A 19,936-nucleotide genomic window follows, 5' to 3' on the forward strand; every position below is an offset into this window, starting at 1 on the left:
TGTAACTTCCACCATCTATAATGTAACTTCCACCATTGCATCATCATTTTGTTCACAGAACTCATCCTCTAAAACAAACACTCCTCTTCCCTTCTTGGACACAGAAATGCACAGTTAGTAAATAATGAGAACATACCCGAGATTTTAAAGTTCAGCCAGGCATTTACCAAGGTCACAGCATAGGGTGAAATTTGGATAAAGTGACTTTAACATTTCTACTTAGAAAATTGCTTTTAATACCATGCATTTGAATCAGTTGATTTTAAACTGAACATCATATTGGTAAAAATTTTTACACTTTTGGATATCTTTTTAATGTGAAAGAAAAGTTATCTTGCATGTATTTTAATTAATTTAATCAATTATCTATATGTAAAAGAAACTGATGATAAAAGATAAAAGGAAATTTCATTGACTTAAAATTTTCATCCAAATTTTATCAAATAAAAATGGAATATTCTTTAGCACCTAAAAGACGAAAGAATGTTGTTTTTATTAAGGTACCAGAAATTATTTACTGTCCTGAAAAAAGCAAAATTCAATAAAATTTAATGAGAGACTAATAGTAGGTCATTCACAATTTATGAAATTATATCTTGGGGAGAATTCATGAAATTTGTTCCCTCTGCAGAAAGTAACAAAGTTCCTGGTGAAAGGAAAACTTTGAGGCAGCCTAAAAATGGAAACACTGATAAAGTACTCTATGAGTGTTTTATACTAAAACAAAAAGAAAAGATTTCTGTTTCTAGATTGATGCTTATTTAAAAAGTTGGAGATTTCTCAGAAGAGATAAATATTTAGAAAGACTGAAAATTTTCACATGAATGGCTTGCTTATTAAAAAAAAATGTGTTGGAATTTGCAAGGGTTAAAAATTTTTTGACTGTAGCTTTGTCCAAAGAGTTCACGAACAAAAAGAAAAGAAAATGCGTGGTTAGAAAATGTTTGTGACTGTGATGAAACAGGTCTGCTATTTCCATGCCTCTTGACCTTAGCAGGTGCTAATGACATGTCTGCTCATGTTTTAACGAAAGGGAAAAAAAAAAAAAAAAAAAAAAGAGCAAGGAAAAACTGACAATTCTTACTTGTACCATTGCAACTGAACTGCATAAAATAAAAGTTATTGATAATCAGAAAATCCAAACATCCTTGAGCATTGGCCAGTATTACCTTCCTGTGGAATAAATAGAAAAATCGAAAGAATACTTTGGTATTTTCTTTATAGGTTCAAAAAAACTTTGGTGCCACTTGTTGTAAATGAATTGAAAATTGCTGTCTCATCGATTAAGAACTACTGAGCACATGCCAGCAAAAACAAAAATAGAATTATACTTCTTACCCTAAATGTAACCGTTTTAATTTAGCCAACAGATCAAAGAATTACCTTGAATTAAAAAATGATTTACCAAAACAGTTTTATGACTTCCTTATAACTGCTAAAAGTTTATTTGTATTTTACAGCCTAACAATGCAGGGCCATAGAAGATTTATTTGATTTCTTTTCTTGATCAAAAAATTAAGTTCCCCGATGTTAAATTTTACTGTTTGTTTTGTATGCCTAGTATATTCTAAGCTGCAATGATGAGGAATGTTACAAATTCCCTAAGCAACCATGTCAGGAATATAACTAACATAAAAATCTAGTACAATGTTTCTTAATCTTTTTGATAAGTGGAACCCTTTTTAATGCTCATTTTTATCATGGAAACCCTGGTTTGCCTCAAAAGACTAGTTTAAAAGCAAAATTTTGTAAATGGATTATTTGCTGCAAAAATGACAATTATTTTATATTTCATTTTTATAGTAGTTATTTCATATATTATTATTTCATATTATTTGCTTCGAAAACCATTTTAAAATCAACCAAAGGTTTTTAAAATAACATATTCAAACAGGACATTTAAATTTTAATGTGATACGTGGTCTTTTATTATCACACATATACTTAATTTTATGCTTTATGGCTGAAAGTCGAATTCTCGTGTCTAGTTCGGCATTACATCTCTTGCGGTATTTATTTTTCATCAATACATATCCTGAGAACCTCGCTTTGCACATACATGTAGTTGCAAATGGAAAAAGTGCCAGTACAAGATTCTGTGACAATTGAGAATATTCATCTTTTATTTTAAACTGCACCAGAATTTCACTGAAAGCATTAAATTATATTTTTCTTGCAAGGATGAATCAGACATGGTTGTGGCTGCTGACATGGTTGAAGGTCATGCATTGATAATAAATGAGTTTTTAATCAATGATTCATTTTGGTGTTTAGTTTACTGTTCATTTGGAAAATACCGATCAAAATCTTCAGACAAGCCTTTCAGCTGCTGAATAATTTTTTCAATAAATGTCCTCTATTTCAACCCCTTTCTCTTCTAAAAAGCCTTTTATTGTTGAGAAGCAATCAGAGTCATTGGGGTGCATACTAATTAGCAAAAATTCTAACTTTTTCTTGAAAGAATTTTTTTCACAAGCAATAAATACATTTGTGTGTTTGCCCTGAATGATTAAGTTCATCAAAAGACCAGGAGGGCTATTAGTCTCAAAATGGCCTTTTGTGTGATTTCATTATAAACGGAGTATAACTTTTTAAATTGTTGCCATCAAATATTATTACCGGTATTAAATTTAAAGAAATTAAATAATGAAGAATCTGCACGCACGTATGTATGTTTCTGGCACTATGAAAAAAATGACGCTACCTACAACGATCAAATTTTGAATAACTTAATCCTCCACCTGACAGCCAAATTTTGAATTTCAAATTTGTTTTATTATTTATTTCATATTTGTAAAACTGTAACAAATTTTTGGTAACAAACTCTATGATTGCAAAGCGAGCAATGGCAACAATGTAACGGAAAAACAGTTTTAGCTCCATCAGAAATTCTAAAGATATACTGTTTTTAAATATTTTGTGATGCTGCTGTTTGATTGAATTTTATGTGGCTTAAGTGTGAAGAACATACTATTTAATAAATAAAGATAACACACAAAACATTAAAAAATTTCTGCTTTGTCCATAATACAAAATCTGAAAGCTTTCAGATTTTTTTTATTAGCCCAAAGGGGCATAGTCTCGAAACGACATTTTGTGGTGTTTCATTATAAATGGCGAACCACTTTTTAATCCCCCCCCACAAGTGTGCCTGCTTATGGTTTATGGAATAGATACTAGAAAAGTTTTTGTTGATATTTTTAATAAGTATGTCATTCATGGCCTTTGTTCACGTTAATTACTTCATTAATGTCCTTTGCTCCATCTGTACAAATATCAATCCAGCTATCCCATAATATTTTATTCTTTTCAAGAAAGAAAAGAATTTAGGAGACCAAATATTTCCACTTCAGTAGTACATGTTGGTAGAGATTTCCATAACAGAAGATGCTCCAATAATGGGTTTTCATGCTCATACCTAATGATCATAATTCATACTGCAAGTCGAGCTACATCAGTAGTTTCATCCATTTTTAATGAAAATTTGCATGATTTCAGACAAAAAATAAGTTCATTCTTTATACTGGCTGCTAAATCTCTCATGCGTTGAGCTAACCTGTCATTATACATCATTATACACTGGGATCTTATTGCTTTTTTCATCTTATATTTAACCATCTCCACAACAGAAGGTTTAAAAAGATTTTTCACAATTGAGTAAGTTTTACCAGATTGAACTACATGACAACTGATTAAATAAGAAGTGTTAATTGCTTTTCCAGTCGCCTTTTTGTGGTTTGAAAAATATTTCATTTTAGGAGTTTGTGCCACTTTCGAATAAAAAATTCAAAATTTTTCCCTTAAACTCACCATTCACAGATTTCAAATGATGATGCATTTTGGCTATAGCCATAGACCTATTTGAGAGTACACCACTATAACACACTAAGGGTTACCATTACTGTTCATGAATCCTAAAACATACAACTTTCATAATGCTTCCTAAATTTTTTAGCAACTGATGAGTTGAATACTTCTAGAAGAATTAGCTGGTCTAACTTCTTTTGCAGCCATTTAATTTGAATCACTCTCTTTATCACCATTTCTTGATGGTAATAATGAGAGTAATAATCTTTAGTATAGAGTTCACTTTAGAAAGAGAGTAATAATCTTTAGTTGCTGAGTCCAAAGCAGGAACAATCAAGTTTTCCAGCAGAACGATTCACAGTTATGCCACCTCTCCATCCAGCAAAAAATACTACTGAAAATGATTTTAGTCAAAAATACAGTGATAGTTTTAAAGCCAAATAAAGTTTAAATGGTTTTTTACATTGTTAATATTGTCAACAGCTGGATATAAATATATAATAATACCATTTCTAGGTTTCTAAGATTTTAATGTCTTTAGTTAATTTGCATGCAACAGTTGTAGAATTATCAACAATTTAAAAGTTGTTTAAGTACAACCAAGTCTAATGAATCTGCCATTTGCTTACATATGAAACTCTTAGCAGAACAATGAATTGAGTCAGGTTCAGCACCAACTTTAGTCTTTTTGCTGAGTGGAACCAAAAGTAAATTTTCAGTTTTGTGCACCAAAAATCTGCCTTCTTGCCTGCTCGATGAATTGCTTGTTTTTGTGTAAAAACTCAAATTTTAAATGTAAATTTTTTTTAACTTGTTTTTAACTGTATTTGGTGTTTTATGTTTTCCTAAATTTTACAATTTTTAATGAAGATGTTTTGAGTTTTTATATATTTTTGCCTTGCCGCGAAGTGAAAAACGAATTGATTGAATAAGAAATATGTCTGTAACGAAATTTGAGGAAATAAGTTTAAATGAAATGAAGCAAAAAAATGTGTATAATTTAATAGGCCATACAAGAAAGTCATATGCTCATATTTTGTTTTAACTTAACAGTTAACTATAATTCCCATTCATTTCATTATAAAAATAAAAATGATTATTACCTATTCCAGCAGTAATTTTTCTTGGAGTTGGTTGGTTAGTTGTAGTACCAAGGCCTACTTGCCCACAGTTGTTTTGGCCCCAAGAATACACCTATAGATAGATATATACACAAAATTAATAAAATGTAGATTGCTAAAACATTCATGAAAAAGAAAACAACTACTTTGTAAACTTTGTAGCTTAAGACAATTAATATTAATGAAAATTATCATTCTTATGCTCAGTAATCACCATGCAGCTTTTGTACTAATCACCATGTTATGGTGATTGTTAAAAGTACACTTTAAATCCACCATCAAAAAAATTACTTAAATAATTTTTTTAATGAAAAACCTTCAGAAAATCAAGTATAACTCGGGAGAAAATTATGCCATCAGATTAAATAATTTTCAAGGAAAGAATGTGCTAAAAATTTTTAATTGAAAATATTCTTGACTAATTACAATTAATTTCTTGACTAATTACAATAAAATAAACTCAAAAGTATATATATTTTTAATTGCTCTGAATAACTATAACTTCTCAGAAAAAATAGCATTCTTCTAATGTGAAAAATTATCTGTGACTTATCTCACTTCTCTGATAGTAACATCAGATTACTGCTTTGAATAAACATATCTTTTCAGTAAAAACAGTATTTTTCTGATGTTCGAAAGTACTTATTGCAACTTATTTCAGTTTTCTGACAGTAACATCAGACTAGATTCATGAATTTTATTGTAGCCAAGAGTGCATGCTTGCACTATGATTGACTTACACCTTAGGTGATCAATAAAATCTGCCTAACTCCACTCTAATTTTGAAGGAGAATCCCTCAGGGAACAAGTGCAATGTTTCCTATCTCTCTTTCTCTTCCACCAACCTCTCAAAAAGCCTTTCAGTATGGCAGTTTTAAGTATCCTCATGCCATAAAGACAGTATACATTTACAAACATTCATGCTCTTTTCAAAATTTAAACCTGGGACCAAAGCTACGGTAGTTGGCTTCCCTACTGCCATGCTATCAGGATGGCTAAAAATTATCTAATTCACAATTCATGTTGATAGTTCTAGAGTTAAGTACCCAATGTCCTCCTACTGCAACCTCTTTCTGTTAAGAAAGATGCCTGATGAGTCTAAGTATGAAATGCAGATGTACTCAAAAAATATGCAACAAATGCTAAAAGAAAAGGTATGAATGTGAAATTAAAACATACAGTTTACATACAAGGTAGAGGTTGCATCACCAAATGCAAACAGGTAACCAAAAGTAGCATAAAATGCAATCCCACAGTCATACCACAATGCCTTAAAAAAAAAAGAAAAGAAAAAGAGAAGTGCTGTACTTAATGCAGTGATAGTTCAGTTCTTAAGCAGTGACAGTTCTGTGCAATCCGGGACAGCATTTAGAATGTGGAAAGCATGAGCCAAAGACACCATTTGCACGATGAAATGTGTTGGAGGGCTGTGAGGATGTTGCAAGCTGGTGCAAGACAATATGCTGTTGCAAGGGAACCGAATGTACATTGTAGCATCATCAATATGCTCACAGGAATAGTTACCAAAGGGATCAAAACACAAGTAAAAGACATGGATCTAGAAGCCAGAAGATATCCACAACGACAGACAATCAATTCCCGTTGCTATGTGCAAAACGTCACAGATCTTTAACAGCATGACAGATGGCACTGCATATTCTCTGCTGCTGCAGGACAGCCCATACTCCTCCTACTGTGCCATGTCAATTGCATAAAGGTGGACTGTACACCTGACAACCTGTGGTTTGTGTTCCTTTGTCCCTATCACATGACACAGCACAGTTGAACTGGGCCCGTGAACACCACGGTTGAACACCAGAGCAGTGAGGCCACTTTCTATGGATGAGTCAAATCGAGACTCTTTATGGACGAGTCTCAATTTAATATCTAGAACGATTCTCATAAGTGCAGTGACATGGAAAGAGCCAGGAACATGCTATCAGGCAACAAACATTGTCAAAAGAGACTATTACAGAGGAGGAGGCTTACTTGTATGGACTGGGATAGCAATGAACAAACACACTAACCTCTATGTAATTCCTGGTAGGTTCCATCACAGCCATCCAATATCATGACCAAATTCCACACCCTCTTGAGAGTCCTTTTACCCCTGCAATGGGTACTAATGCAATATTAATGGACACCTGCTCACATAGAGCTTGAGTGGTGTGGAGTTATCTGCAAATTGAAACCATTCCACTTCTGTCGTGGCTTACTATATCAATTGAGCTAAATTCCATACATTTTTTTCAGCCACAACCCCTTTTCATCACTGAGATTTTTATGCGATCCCAGGACCCCATAATATTTACAAAAATTTTGTAGAACCCCATAAGCATTGTGCAAATTCGACACACGTGTGAGTAAACTGTCAATTTTTTCACTTGTACTGTAATATACAATTGCCGTTTTAGGTCAATAACTTTAATTTCTAATTTTAAGACATAGAACAAAGTGAAAATTTTAAATAAGTAACAGACAAAATGACAGCGTCACATACAAAGCAAGTAAAATAAACGTTTGCATTATAAAAAGAATGCGTCGAAGCATTTTTGTTTTATTCTTTGTCTGTATTGTCTTATCTTTATCTATTTTCAGATACTTTGTGTAAAAATATTTGGTAATTGTAAAATTATTATAATAAGTTAAAGAAATATCAAAACTGCTAAAATTTTTTGGCGACGCACAATTTAAGAAACTCTGCCATACAGCATGACCTTGAGGCAAAAGTTTTGATTTAAGTCTATTCACTAAACAAAAAGATAGCATAAGAAGAATTTTCGGAAACAGTGAATATGGAGAGAGAATCGAACAGATGTTTCCTTGTCAAGTACTGGAGAGAGGCACCAAACCTCTATCCAGTACTTAACAAGGAACGAATAAAGAATTATCCTATTGTATGGGAAGTGCAATATTTTTGGGTTCTGGTGTGCTTATTAGAGTGACATATAAGAAAAGCTGATCCTCTACATTTTAGAGTGAATCACAAATAAAACTTTGTAGACTCATCATCTGGTGCAAATCTACAGAAAATTGAACAATTTTTTATTGTATTCTAGCAATTGCTGAATTATGAGTTCCACAAAGTGCAATAAATATTATTTCCTTCTACAACAATTTTTTATTGTATTCCAGCAATTGCTGAATTATGAGTTCCACAAAGTGCAATAAATATTATTTCCTTCTACATATTGTGGTTTTTAATTGTCTGAGAATTATCATAATGTTTTCTAATTTCACCAAATTAGCTTTAAATGTCAGCAAAATGTATGCACTGGCTGCTTTAACAAGGAACCATTGAAAAATGTTATAAAGTGCTACTGTCTAGGTACTCATTGGAAAACTGAAAAAAAATATGTATAAGCATAATAACTACAGTATATAGTTAGTATATTCTTTTAGTTACTTTCTATTTTCTACATAAAAAAAATTATACTAAAAGCAGTTTTTAAAATTGGTAAGATGTAATATTTGTTTTAAAAAGTTCAAAATATGTATTCATTTAGAATAAAATCACTCTAAAATGGAGCTATAAAATAATAATTTTGTCTGTGAATTGTTAAAGAAAAAAAAATATGTTGTATCATAACTAACCTCTCCTTCAGTTGTCAGTGCCATGGAATGATGACTACCACAGGCTACTTCTACGATTTTACGTCCAAGCAAATTTGTAGAAACAAGGCCTGGGCTTAGACCTTGATTAGTTCCTCCGTTTCCAAGTTGGCAGTAACCATTATGACCCCAACTGTAAAGTTCTCCCTCAGAAGTAATGGCCAATACATGTGGACCACTACCATATGCAAAACTCACAATCCCTTTCTTACACAAGCTTTCAACTGGAATAAAAGTAACAAAAATAGTCTAAAAAATTAAAGAATGCACGTTAAATATCAGATTGAAAGAAAGAAGATTTAGAACAAAAATCTGATATATTTAACTAGAGAATAATTAAATTATTTGCGCAATAATTATTTGTGCATCACAGCCAAAACTTTGATTAATATAAAATAGTTTGAGATGTTTATAATTTTCAATTTATGGATTTTGTGCACTAGAAAACAAAGAAAATCCTGTCAATTAAGAGAAATTGCAGTTTCATGCACAAGTGATTTGTTGAAATACAGCTGTAGTCTTGAAAACTAAGCCTTTTCTTTATCCTGAGTACCTATTTTTATCCTTTCCAATTAAGTCTAAGTGTGTCCCTGCGTGGCATTAGTTAATGATGAAATATTATGCAATTTTTTTTACTATTATTTGTTTTTCCATTTCAAACAGCTCATTTTAAATATAAAATTTTATGTTCTATATCTTTAATTTCTGGTAGACTAATTCTTAAACTAATAGACTTATTATAACTGCAAACTTAAAATTATTTCAGATGTTAAACTATTAACATCTGTCTAAATTATATAAAGTTCAAAATTTAGATGTCCAATATCTGGAATGATCTGGTCTCTTGGACAAATGGTAACATTTTTTATTTATTTATTTATTTTAGAATTCCCCCCCCCCTCAAGAATGCTTAGTAATCGAGAAAAAGGAGGTGTGCGATAAAAACAATTTTTCTTCAGATTGACTGAGATTCCACCACAGCACTTTTAAATACCGTAATTTCGCGCGTATAGTCCGCGGACTATCTGTGTTTAAAATGCGAATTTTTGAAGCTGCGGACTATCCACCAGTGCGGATAATACGCTGGTTGTTCACGGTTAAAATTGTTGAAATTTAAAAAACACGCTGTCGTGAACTGCCGATGATCAAATATAAAAAAAGCGTGAGATTCCAAGTATCCTTCGCACTGCTTTTAGCACAACTGCCGGGAGGGGGAAAAGTAGTGGATGCGTCAACTCGGTTTTTAGGAGCCATAGTAGCAAGTACCTGGAGTACGAAAAAAAAGCGTGATTCGTTTACTTTAGCGTGGTTTGGCAACACCGAGTGAGTGGGGTCGAAGGTCATATTTCATTACCACTTATCACGAGGATAGCACGTTGCACAGTATTTTGTTTTCGTATTTTGTCTTTCATCTTCGCTAACGTTGATGAAACATCGCCGGAGATTTACTGCTGAGAGGTAGTTGAGAAAACTGAAAAAGATGGAAATAGAGAAGCGGGCCGTTATTGGTTTAATCCTAGTATCCGGTGCACACGGGATTTGACTACTTTTGGCGACTTTATGATGAGCAGTAAAAACGGGACATATACGATGAGTAGTTAACGGGTCATTCAAAGAAAATATATAGTTAAACATAGTATATACTATGTATATAGTATATATACTATGCGTGTATAGTATATATATAGACGTTCTTTGGATCATTTTTGGTGTTGGCAAAGTCGCGCCAAGGCTGCACCGTATACTAGGATTTTACTCTATTATTTTGAAGTGGACAAGAAAGCGGTGAGAAATTTGCGCAAACTAAAGGATGTGTTTAAAAAGCATGGGAATATTGCCGTATTAAAAAAACGTAATTTCGGACGTATAGTCCGCGGACTATCTGACAATTTTAAAAATTTTTTTTTATATAAAATCGTGTCTGCGGACTATACGTGCGAAATTACGGCATCTACTAATAAGGGAATCACACCAAAAGCCAATGACAATACTTTAATTCATGTTGTACTGTAGACAGGAAAGTAGGGTCCAACTTTCTGCCTTAAGTGGTTGAGAAGTTTCCATTTTTTTGCTTGACCTAAACAATAAATAAAATCCCAAGACATATTTGGAGTGGGATGTTACTCATATCACTTTTCTTTTGCTGGCATAGGAATAGGAAAGGGAGAATTAGATTCTGAAGAACTCCAGTTCAGTGAACATAACAAATTGTGCTCTTCCTTTAATTTTCTGACTTGAAGGATCTTACTATTTTGTTCTGTCTATTATTAATATTATAAGAATTACCGTTTTAGCAAATGAAAATGTTTCTGTTTTAATCTTTTCTTGAAATTGCACATCCGTCAATTAAACAATGGATATCAAATTTTGTATGCACTGAAATGAAAATATAAAGCAGCTTTTAAAAAAAACCAATGCTGCAATAAGAGGATCTAAGAAGTCTAGAAAAATTGTAAGATAAAATTTGATATGTGAGACATTGCAATTTATGAGAAGACATGTATGCAGATGTTTTTTGAAATGCTTGGCATAATTTATAGACAGCAAACAAATTTCATGATGACAATGAAAATCGTGAAGGTGAAGGTTTTTGGATATCATAAAGGAAAAGCAAAATTTTCAGATTAATGGATATCAGAAGAAACAGTAAGTAAAGATGATATAACTGCAATCTTATGCTGTAATGACAATGCTTTTACCAACAATTAATACTGGTAGTATAGCTTTAAATCCAGAAAATATTGCCAATTCAGCTTCAAGTCACATTTTAATTTTTCATGGTCGTGATTTTGAAAAAATTGTTCTTTATCCAAATATCTCTTTTTTTAAAAAAAAAATAATGAAAAATATTTTATTATTGTTATTTTATAATTAATATTATACTATATAATCTTAATTGATTGAAACTTGTGATCTAAAAACTTGGAAAATTCTGAAATCTGCAATCGTCAAAGATCCGGTGATTCTGGATCTAAGGCTTTATACAAATTCATTGAATACTTCCTACCTCAAGAAAGACGGCTATGCTTCTGAAGAACCAACTATGATGAGTCATATGTAGGTGGTTTTGATTTGATTTTTAATCTATTAGCATTAGTACGCACTCGAAGTTTTAAATTAAGCTACTTTACTAAAATGTAATCTAGCTTAATAGATAGTCTGTGTGATCATAAATTTAATTTGAGGCAATCAAAAAGTTCTTATCTTACTGAGCCACAACATATATATATATAGAGAGAGAGAGATAGGTATACATACACACACACAGACACAAACACCCAAGAAAAACAAACTCCTTTGCATGAACCAGACAATGGTACTTTTGTATGAAAAAATTATAGAATATTTCAGTACATACAAATAGTTTTTAAAGATGAAAAATGTCACTTCTGTGCAGGTTAAATATATGCCAAGGTTAGAAAATCATGGCATTTATAAGAGAAATTGGTACTTTTCCATTTTGCCGGCGCAAATGATAAAGTCGCCAATAATGGTACAACTGATGCCAAACTGAATATCTTCACTGGTTACTTTTTATGCATCATTTTCAAAACAAATTGCAACCATTTCTTATCAAATTGATTGTTTCTTTCAATACTAGCATACAATTACATAGAATTTTTACAAGATATTTAAATTTTATGCCCTAAGATGATTCACTGTAATTAAGTCAATTAGAATGCAATTACACCACTCACCAGAAAGTGAAAATATAGAAAAGGCAAAGTCAAAGGTTAAATTCATCAATTCTAATGAGAATACACTAGCGAAGTAAAGCACTGGGGTTTTACATAATTTCTGAGTAAGCTATTCGTACGAATTGAAATAATTCTTGCATTTAAACTTGTATTCCAAATTAAAATTAAAATTAATACAGATAATTACTGAGAGAATTAGATTTTTGTAGCATAGTTTAAGTGAGATGAGATCATGTGGGGTCACATGATACGAACTGGCGAATCAGGATGTTGAACCATGAAAGCATAGTAATTTTTTAAATTAATGTCTTTTTACAAATTTATTGTCTTTATTTACTGGCATTTTACAAAATTTTAAATCATATTAAAATTTTTATGAAATAAAAAATTCTTAGAAGTAACATTCGTTAACATTTTTTATGTGTATACTGTATGTTGTCGCCAACAAAGTCTTCTTGGCGAGATTTGAACCGGCAAAACGGAAAAGTACCGAGAAATTTATAGTACTGACAAACTGCCACCACTAACAAAAATTAAATTTGCAGTATGGCCCATTACATTTTGAAGAATTTTTTTTTTTTTTAAAGTCTTAAATCAACATAATTTAAAAGAATTATAAAGACTTATACCACATCATCAACCTGCAAAGAAAATTCAATGATTTTATAAAAATGATTAGCTCTGAAATAATTTAGAACCAAACTAGCTAATAGTATATACTAAAGACTAGGGGTTCTCACGGAAGGGGGAGATATTTCTCTTGGGAGGGAAATGATGTCAACGTTTCATTTAGTTTTTCGGTATTTAATTTTAGTTTATGAATATAAAAATATTACTTTTGCTCAAGTTGTGGTATTTATCAAAATTTTCTATGTTTTTTGTTGTTTAATTAATAAATCACATTAAAAAAATCTGATGTGGACAATACATGACTTCTTTGTCTATCAAGTTATACAAATTTTCTTGATATAATCTTGGAAGCTCATAACTAGATGTTATAGTAGTTCCTTACACAAAATTTCAACATTCTACAGCTAATAGTTTTTGAATTATGCATGATACATATATACATCAAGCCAAAACTAATCAAAAGACCCAAATACAAAATTGCATCATTTTACCGCAAACCATTTTTGAGTTACGCAACACACGTATATATAAACATTGGAACATCTGGATAATATTAGAGAACTTACTGAGTAAGAATCATGGGGTCTGCCAAAATGGCCAGAAAGTTACCAAGGATAAAACTTGTCACACACATCCTTATGCGGTTTCCTTGAGATGCAAACAAAAAAGGTAAAAAAAAAGAGGGCTTTTGTCTAAAAAATGCCAGAGAGTAAGTCACATCACGCAATGAGAAAGCTGCTGCTTCCCCCTTTATGTAATTGAGCTGTACTTTTATTTTTATTTAACCAAGAAAACTAGTGCTAAGTTTCAACTTGGTCTAGGTATTTCCATCAGGGAAGTTCGGCAAACGTTAAAATGTCCTCATGGAATTTTTTTTTTCCTTTTCTTAATGGATGGCCACTTTATTTAATAGCCATTAGTCTTCGCCACTGGTTAAAATAAATTCAGCAATGATCAAAATTGATATTTCCATTGAAATCTGAAAACTCAAATTTTACGTGATTATAATACTTCCTTTACTTCATACAAAAAAATTATAATCGAAGTCTAATAAATGTACATGTAATTTTTCAAGTTTTGAAAATCACAGGGGAAATGGGCTGCTAGGAGTGGTGAAAAGGGTGTATGGGCCAAAAAAGGTTGAGATACCCTGCTATAGACTATACAGATCTTAAAATGATTTATGCTATTTAGCACTAAATTCAGTTACATTATTCTCAGAGTCATTTCAAAAAATATTTATTTATTATTTACAAAAGTAAAACATGATTTAAAATGCCAATAGTTATAAGCAATTATGTAAAATGTAGTACAAAACCCGAGATCTAGAATCATTGGGACTTCGGTGATTCTGGATTTGGGGTTTCTCCAGATATTAGATCATCAGTTGAAATCTAGTAAGATGTACTGTGTAAAATGCACTCACTACGTTAAAAATATGAAATCATGACTTACAATGAATAATTTATGATCTTAAGGAAATCAAAATTTACACAAACTAGCTGAATATTTATTTGTAAACATTTCTTTCAGTGTAAGTTGTTGCTTCTTTTTTTGGTGCTAATACTTTCTCATTAAGTCTATATACAGACTAATTTCTTGTTCAGTTATTAAGTTCCATTGTTCAGTCCTGTAGTTGACGAGTCGAGAGTTCCCACTAAATTGTCAATCAAAATGTTTTCATTGTCAGTAATCTGTCCGTCATTTTCTTCACTATTGGTAGCAATATTTTCTGGATTTAGAACTATACTATAGACTTTGCTGTCCATTAGTTGACTAATGACTGAGGCGTCACTGTTACGTCATTGGCTATACCTATGCAGCACAGCTCTCTAAGGGCAATTTTTTTCTATACTTGGGAAAATAAATTTGTATGTTCATTTGCAGAAAACGGTACAGCCATCACAATGAAAATTTCTGTTATGTCAACTTCATTTATTACCATTTCGCTCCATTAATTGGAAAATTTTGCATTTTATTTGCAACATATAAAAACCTTTAAATTCACGGCTGTCATCATAAAGTTTAACTAGCATCCAATACACCCTATTGGCGATAGATCATAAGATTGGCAACTAAAGATATGTTGTTCCACTAAATTTTATCTTGCTTCTACTATCCATTGGAAAAGTTAAGCCTGAATTACATTAAGGTTATTTATTATGTCTACCTCTATTTCCTGCACATGCTTGAATTTTATCAGAGTCTCAAATAAATAAATTCTCACATATATTTAAAGGTTGTTCAGAACCAGAACTAGGCATTTTACAGCCTGGGGCTGTCTCTGTGGGTTGAAATTCTATACACTATTATAAAAATTTTGTTGCCCCTGAATTTTGCATCCTAGCGCTTTCACTAAATTCTAAAGGTTTTGCCATCCTTTAATTTTGTTGCTCAGTACTTTTCTAAACTCTAAAATTTTTTTCTCTTCTAAATTCTGTTGTCTGATGCAGAAACAATAGCTCTATTAACAGCCCTGGGCTTATTTGAATAGCAAATCAGTTATTCTCAATTTAAACAGCACTAAATGCTATCTTTTAGCCTATTATCATTTACCAAAATCTATTTTTCACACACAGAAAGATATGTCTGTAAAATTTATCCTTGTCAACACAACACTTCGTAGCAAAGTCACCTGAAGTATCTAATCATCGCTAAGCATAATGTTAACATGAAAGGTCACCATGCTCTGGTATTCAATTACTAGTATTTAAAAAAAAAATGTTTAGACATCACTACATGATACATTTCTCAATCTGATCATCAGGTTTAGCATCAGGGATATAAATTATTCAGTTAGTGTAAAAGGAATGATGTTTTGGTTCGAGATGTATGCCAAGCAAAAAGACAGCTACAGAGCCGAATTATTGATCATACAGATTTATGCAAATAAATTACTGTTTCTTCAATATGGAGGTATTTTATTTAGTATGGAAATGAAATTAAGGATCTGGATTCTCCACATAATTTATAAAAGAATATCAAACTTACAAGTGTAAATCATACAAGAAAAATTCTAAACAAAGAAAAAAGGCTTCCAGCGATACGCATGTTCAAATTCTAGATCTTTTCGGATACTGGACATCCAAATTTTGAACTTTGTATATATTCTGATCATCAAAATTAAAGGCTAATGGCAGAAATAAAATGTAACTACATGAAAAATTATTAACAGAAATTTGTACTAAAACATTAGTTAACAAAAATTACAATGTTTCACAGTTGATTATTCGTAAAATATTAAAATTAAAACCAAATTTAAGAAAATTGGAAAATGATGGAAAAACTAACTAGCTTCTTGTGGAAAAAATTATTCTTTAATATGGTGTATGGTCACCCTGAACAGATATACATACCTCATATCTTGATTTCATAGACTTTATCAAAATGCTGATCAAATCTTGTGGAATTCAATGACACTCTTCTAAAAGTGCATTTTTCAGCTCCTGGAGGGTCCAAGGAGGAATTTTCCTAAGGCATCCCACACATGTTCAATTGGGTTCAAGTTAGGTGAATAAGGTGGCCAATCCATTCAAGTGATATCTTCTGTTTGTTAGTATTCTGACACCACATATGCTCGATGAGGCCAAGCATTCTAATCCATTATCAAAAACTCTGGGCCAACAGCACCCCTAAACAGTTTAACTTAGGGTTCCAATTCCTCATCCACATACCTCCGAGCAGTTACAGAACATTCTTGAAAGATATGCAGCTTCATGCAGTCATTTGTCATGATTCTTCCCCACACCATTATACTGCAGATGCAGAAACGGGACATTTCACAGACAAGGGATGGCAAGTTGTGTGTTCCTTCCCCTCTTTAGATCAAAACACATTTATAATCATTATTTAGACTATATCTGGACTCGGCTGCAAATAATACTTGGGCCCAGTCATCTTGGCTCCAATGAATATGATGACTGCACCAGTTTAAACGGCCCTTTGGAAGCTGGAGTAAATGAACATAAACCACTGATTTTTCTCACTTGCAATCCTACCTTGTTAAGCCTTCCTACAGCAGTAGAATGGCTAATTTGAGTCCTGTGGCAGCCTGAAGGTCTAAAACCAAATCTCTTGTAGTTGCTCTGCTGTTTCTTTAAGTCGACAATGACAGAAAATGGTTTTCTGATGCAATTGTTACTCCAGGCTATCTATCAACTGTTCCAGTACTTTAAAAGTGGCTCTAAACTCTTGATATGACACTCTGAGGAATACTTAAATGCTGGGTGACCTACATTTGTGTTTGACCTCCCTCAATTCTACCAATTATTCATCACTTTTGATCTTTACTGAAGTGATGCCTTTGAGCCATGACTACTGAATACTGATCACTCTCAGAAACTACATTCACTTTAAACAACACTACAGACCCAAATTCCAATAAGCATTCATAGTGACCATAGTCAATCACCAAATTTGCATATTTCTGACGCTAACGTATGTGCGGAAGTGTAATTTTGTGTTCAATTGTATTTAATTAATATAAATAATTACAACATTGGGCATTGGTCATAACATTAACTTAGTGAGCATATTTTTACTCATTATCCTTTAATTTCACTGACTACTGTAATAAACTTGAACAGTAAAATTATTACATTTTAAAGAACTTTAAATTTACTTCTAGAAAGCTGAATAAATAGTATAAGTTAATTTCCCGAATACTAATGATTTAGCTGCTAAATTACATTGACATGTAAGTGCAGGAAGCTTCAAGGTAATAAATAATACATATGAAGCTCAGCATGTAATAATATACATGAAATGCTGTCATGATCTCAAAAAAATAAAAATAAAACAGTAAATAATAAGAGAAGGATGAACAAATTATTTATAACTTAAGTAAAAGATATTATAGTACTTTTAACTATCCTCATCATCTGTTTCAGCAAGCAATAGAGTTGCCATGTTTACCATAGATGTGACAGCAGACAATTTTCAGATGCATGTATCGCACACATACTTGGGTACATACAGATTTACATTCTTTACAGTTAAACTTCATTTCATTGAATAATATCCGCTGACTATGAGAATGTAAATACTGGCCTTACATTTTTTTTTCCTTTTAAAATACTTTAAATAAATATACTTTTTAAAAACCATTTTATAAACAGAATAGTATCCGTGAGTCCTAAAATTAACCAAAGGAAGCATTTTCCATCAATTAATAAAACTGTCGATTAAATTCACAACTTTTCGTGGAAATGTGAATAATCAGAAACTACTGATATTTTCTTTCGGTAATGATAGCTTCTTAATTTATGAAATTAAAGAAATCTGAATAATTTAATAAGTTATTAGCTCAATATTTATATCACACATCTGAGAAAACAACTTTTAAAATACCTTAAGTTTACATTCTAGTAAAATGAATAAAAATACAGATTATGATGCAATATTTTTTCTTCTCATATTTAATGCTTGTTATTATAATATTATTACGATATAAATAACAGATTTTTTTTTAACCTTGAGAGGAGCATAACTTCATACATCAGTTTTATCAAAATTAATGGAGTGTAAAAGTAATACCAGCAACAGCAATAAAAAGGCAAATTATGTTGATTTAAATGACAAATGAGTGTCATTTTGCACATATATGTAAATATTTTATTCAAATTTTCAAATAAGTGATACATATATAAACACACAGTGATTTTAACTACAATAACAATAAAATACATAACATTTAAAATCTTGTAAAACTGTATGTGATTAAAAATATTTGGAATTAAAATAAAATTAAACATAATTAAAAAAAACATTTATTCTATACAATGCAATAAAATTCTGTTTTTTTTTTTTTTTTTTTTTTTAACTAAGCTAATTGGTTGTACTTCAGCATTAAATTATTCTTTTTAATTTTTCTTTTACCATTATAAATGACAAAATTTTTATGAAAACAATTCTTTTTAAATCAGCATCACTTTTATACATTACTTAAATGTGTTGTAGTTCCTGGGCAGCACTGAAGAATAAATCATACATACTTAATGGACCTTTTTAATGGAATTTTCTAAAGTAATTTTACAATTTTTTTCACCTTCATAAATACATAATGCTAAACACAAATTTAAACTCTAGCTGCAGTAGTGAAAAGACCATATATCCTAGTTTGTTTCAACAAATAATTAGCAATGATCACCAATGTAAACTGCCAAATATTAAATATATTACAATACTAAATATTTACTAGCAGAATACTTTTGTTACAAATTAAAATACACGGTTTAACTAGTTATACATAAAGATACTGGGATAATGCACTTCTGAAGAATTCTTATAATTTTATTTTACCTTTCCGTGGTTCTAAACTTCCATGAGAATCACCAAGCCCTAAACATCCACTGCAATTAGATCCTAAGGCATAAACGTCATCGTCTTTGTTTACAATTAGGGCTTCATTTCCAGAACTTCCGAATACACATGCTACTTTAATACTTGATATGAAATCTGGTTCTAGAATACTAAATATTAGCCATTTGTCTATGTTAGACATTTTCGTAACAAACCCAGGCATGGATATGGATATATCTGGAAGATAAAAATATACAAAGGCGGAATACTGTATAATTATTAATTGAAAGAAAACAAAAGTATTCACATACACTTCACTATTTAATCATTAACAGTACGTTAAAAAAAAGTAATGAGAAAGATTTAAAACTAAATACATTATATCCAATCATGCAAAACAAAAAAATCTCTCTACTGAGAACAATAGTACTTCTAAAAATGTCAAAAAGCTATCAAAAGTTAAGATTATAATAACTGACTCACATGTTTAACCTCCGTCTTATATGTTGCTACTTACTATTAGCAAAATTGTAATTGCCTTTACAACTTACCTTTTTGTATTCTTCGCGATAATATAAACAGAAATCTTATTGTGCAGCGAAGAGTCTTTTTACCCGCAAGGATAAAATCAAGTATTGTTGTGAAATTTGACTTTCTAGATGAGGGACCAGCGCTTATGTTACACATGTATGGAGACTTTTATAATAAATCCATTACAAACATTTTTCTTCTTAGATTTTCCATAAAAATGAACTCATCGTTTCGCTA

The 19,936-nt window shown here is 31.3% G+C and overlaps 1 protein-coding gene across 1 annotated transcript in view; it reads right to left on the bottom strand.

The window, feature by feature from the left end:
- Nucleotides 1–19,826, bottom strand: part of LOC118191499 (RCC1 and BTB domain-containing protein 1-like) — a 53,020-nt gene extending 33,194 nt beyond the window's left edge. Inside the window, exons 1-4 of the mRNA XM_085812888.1 lie at nt 19,720–19,826; nt 19,169–19,405; nt 8,523–8,764; nt 4,911–5,001 (exon numbers count right to left, since the gene is read on the bottom strand). Of these exons, the coding sequence (XP_085669014.1) occupies nt 4,911–5,001; nt 8,523–8,764; nt 19,169–19,391 (556 nt within the window). The 5' untranslated portion in view covers nt 19,392–19,405; nt 19,720–19,826. The remainder of the gene's footprint in view (nt 1–4,910; nt 5,002–8,522; nt 8,765–19,168; nt 19,406–19,719) is intronic.
- Nucleotides 19,827–19,936: the final 110 nt, after the last annotated feature.

This window comes from Stegodyphus dumicola, chromosome 3 (assembly GCF_044657685.1).
Source record: "Stegodyphus dumicola isolate Sdum_Otavi_A_Nest chromosome 3, ASM4465768v1".
Classification (NCBI taxonomy): Eukaryota; Metazoa; Arthropoda; class Arachnida; order Araneae; family Eresidae; genus Stegodyphus; species Stegodyphus dumicola.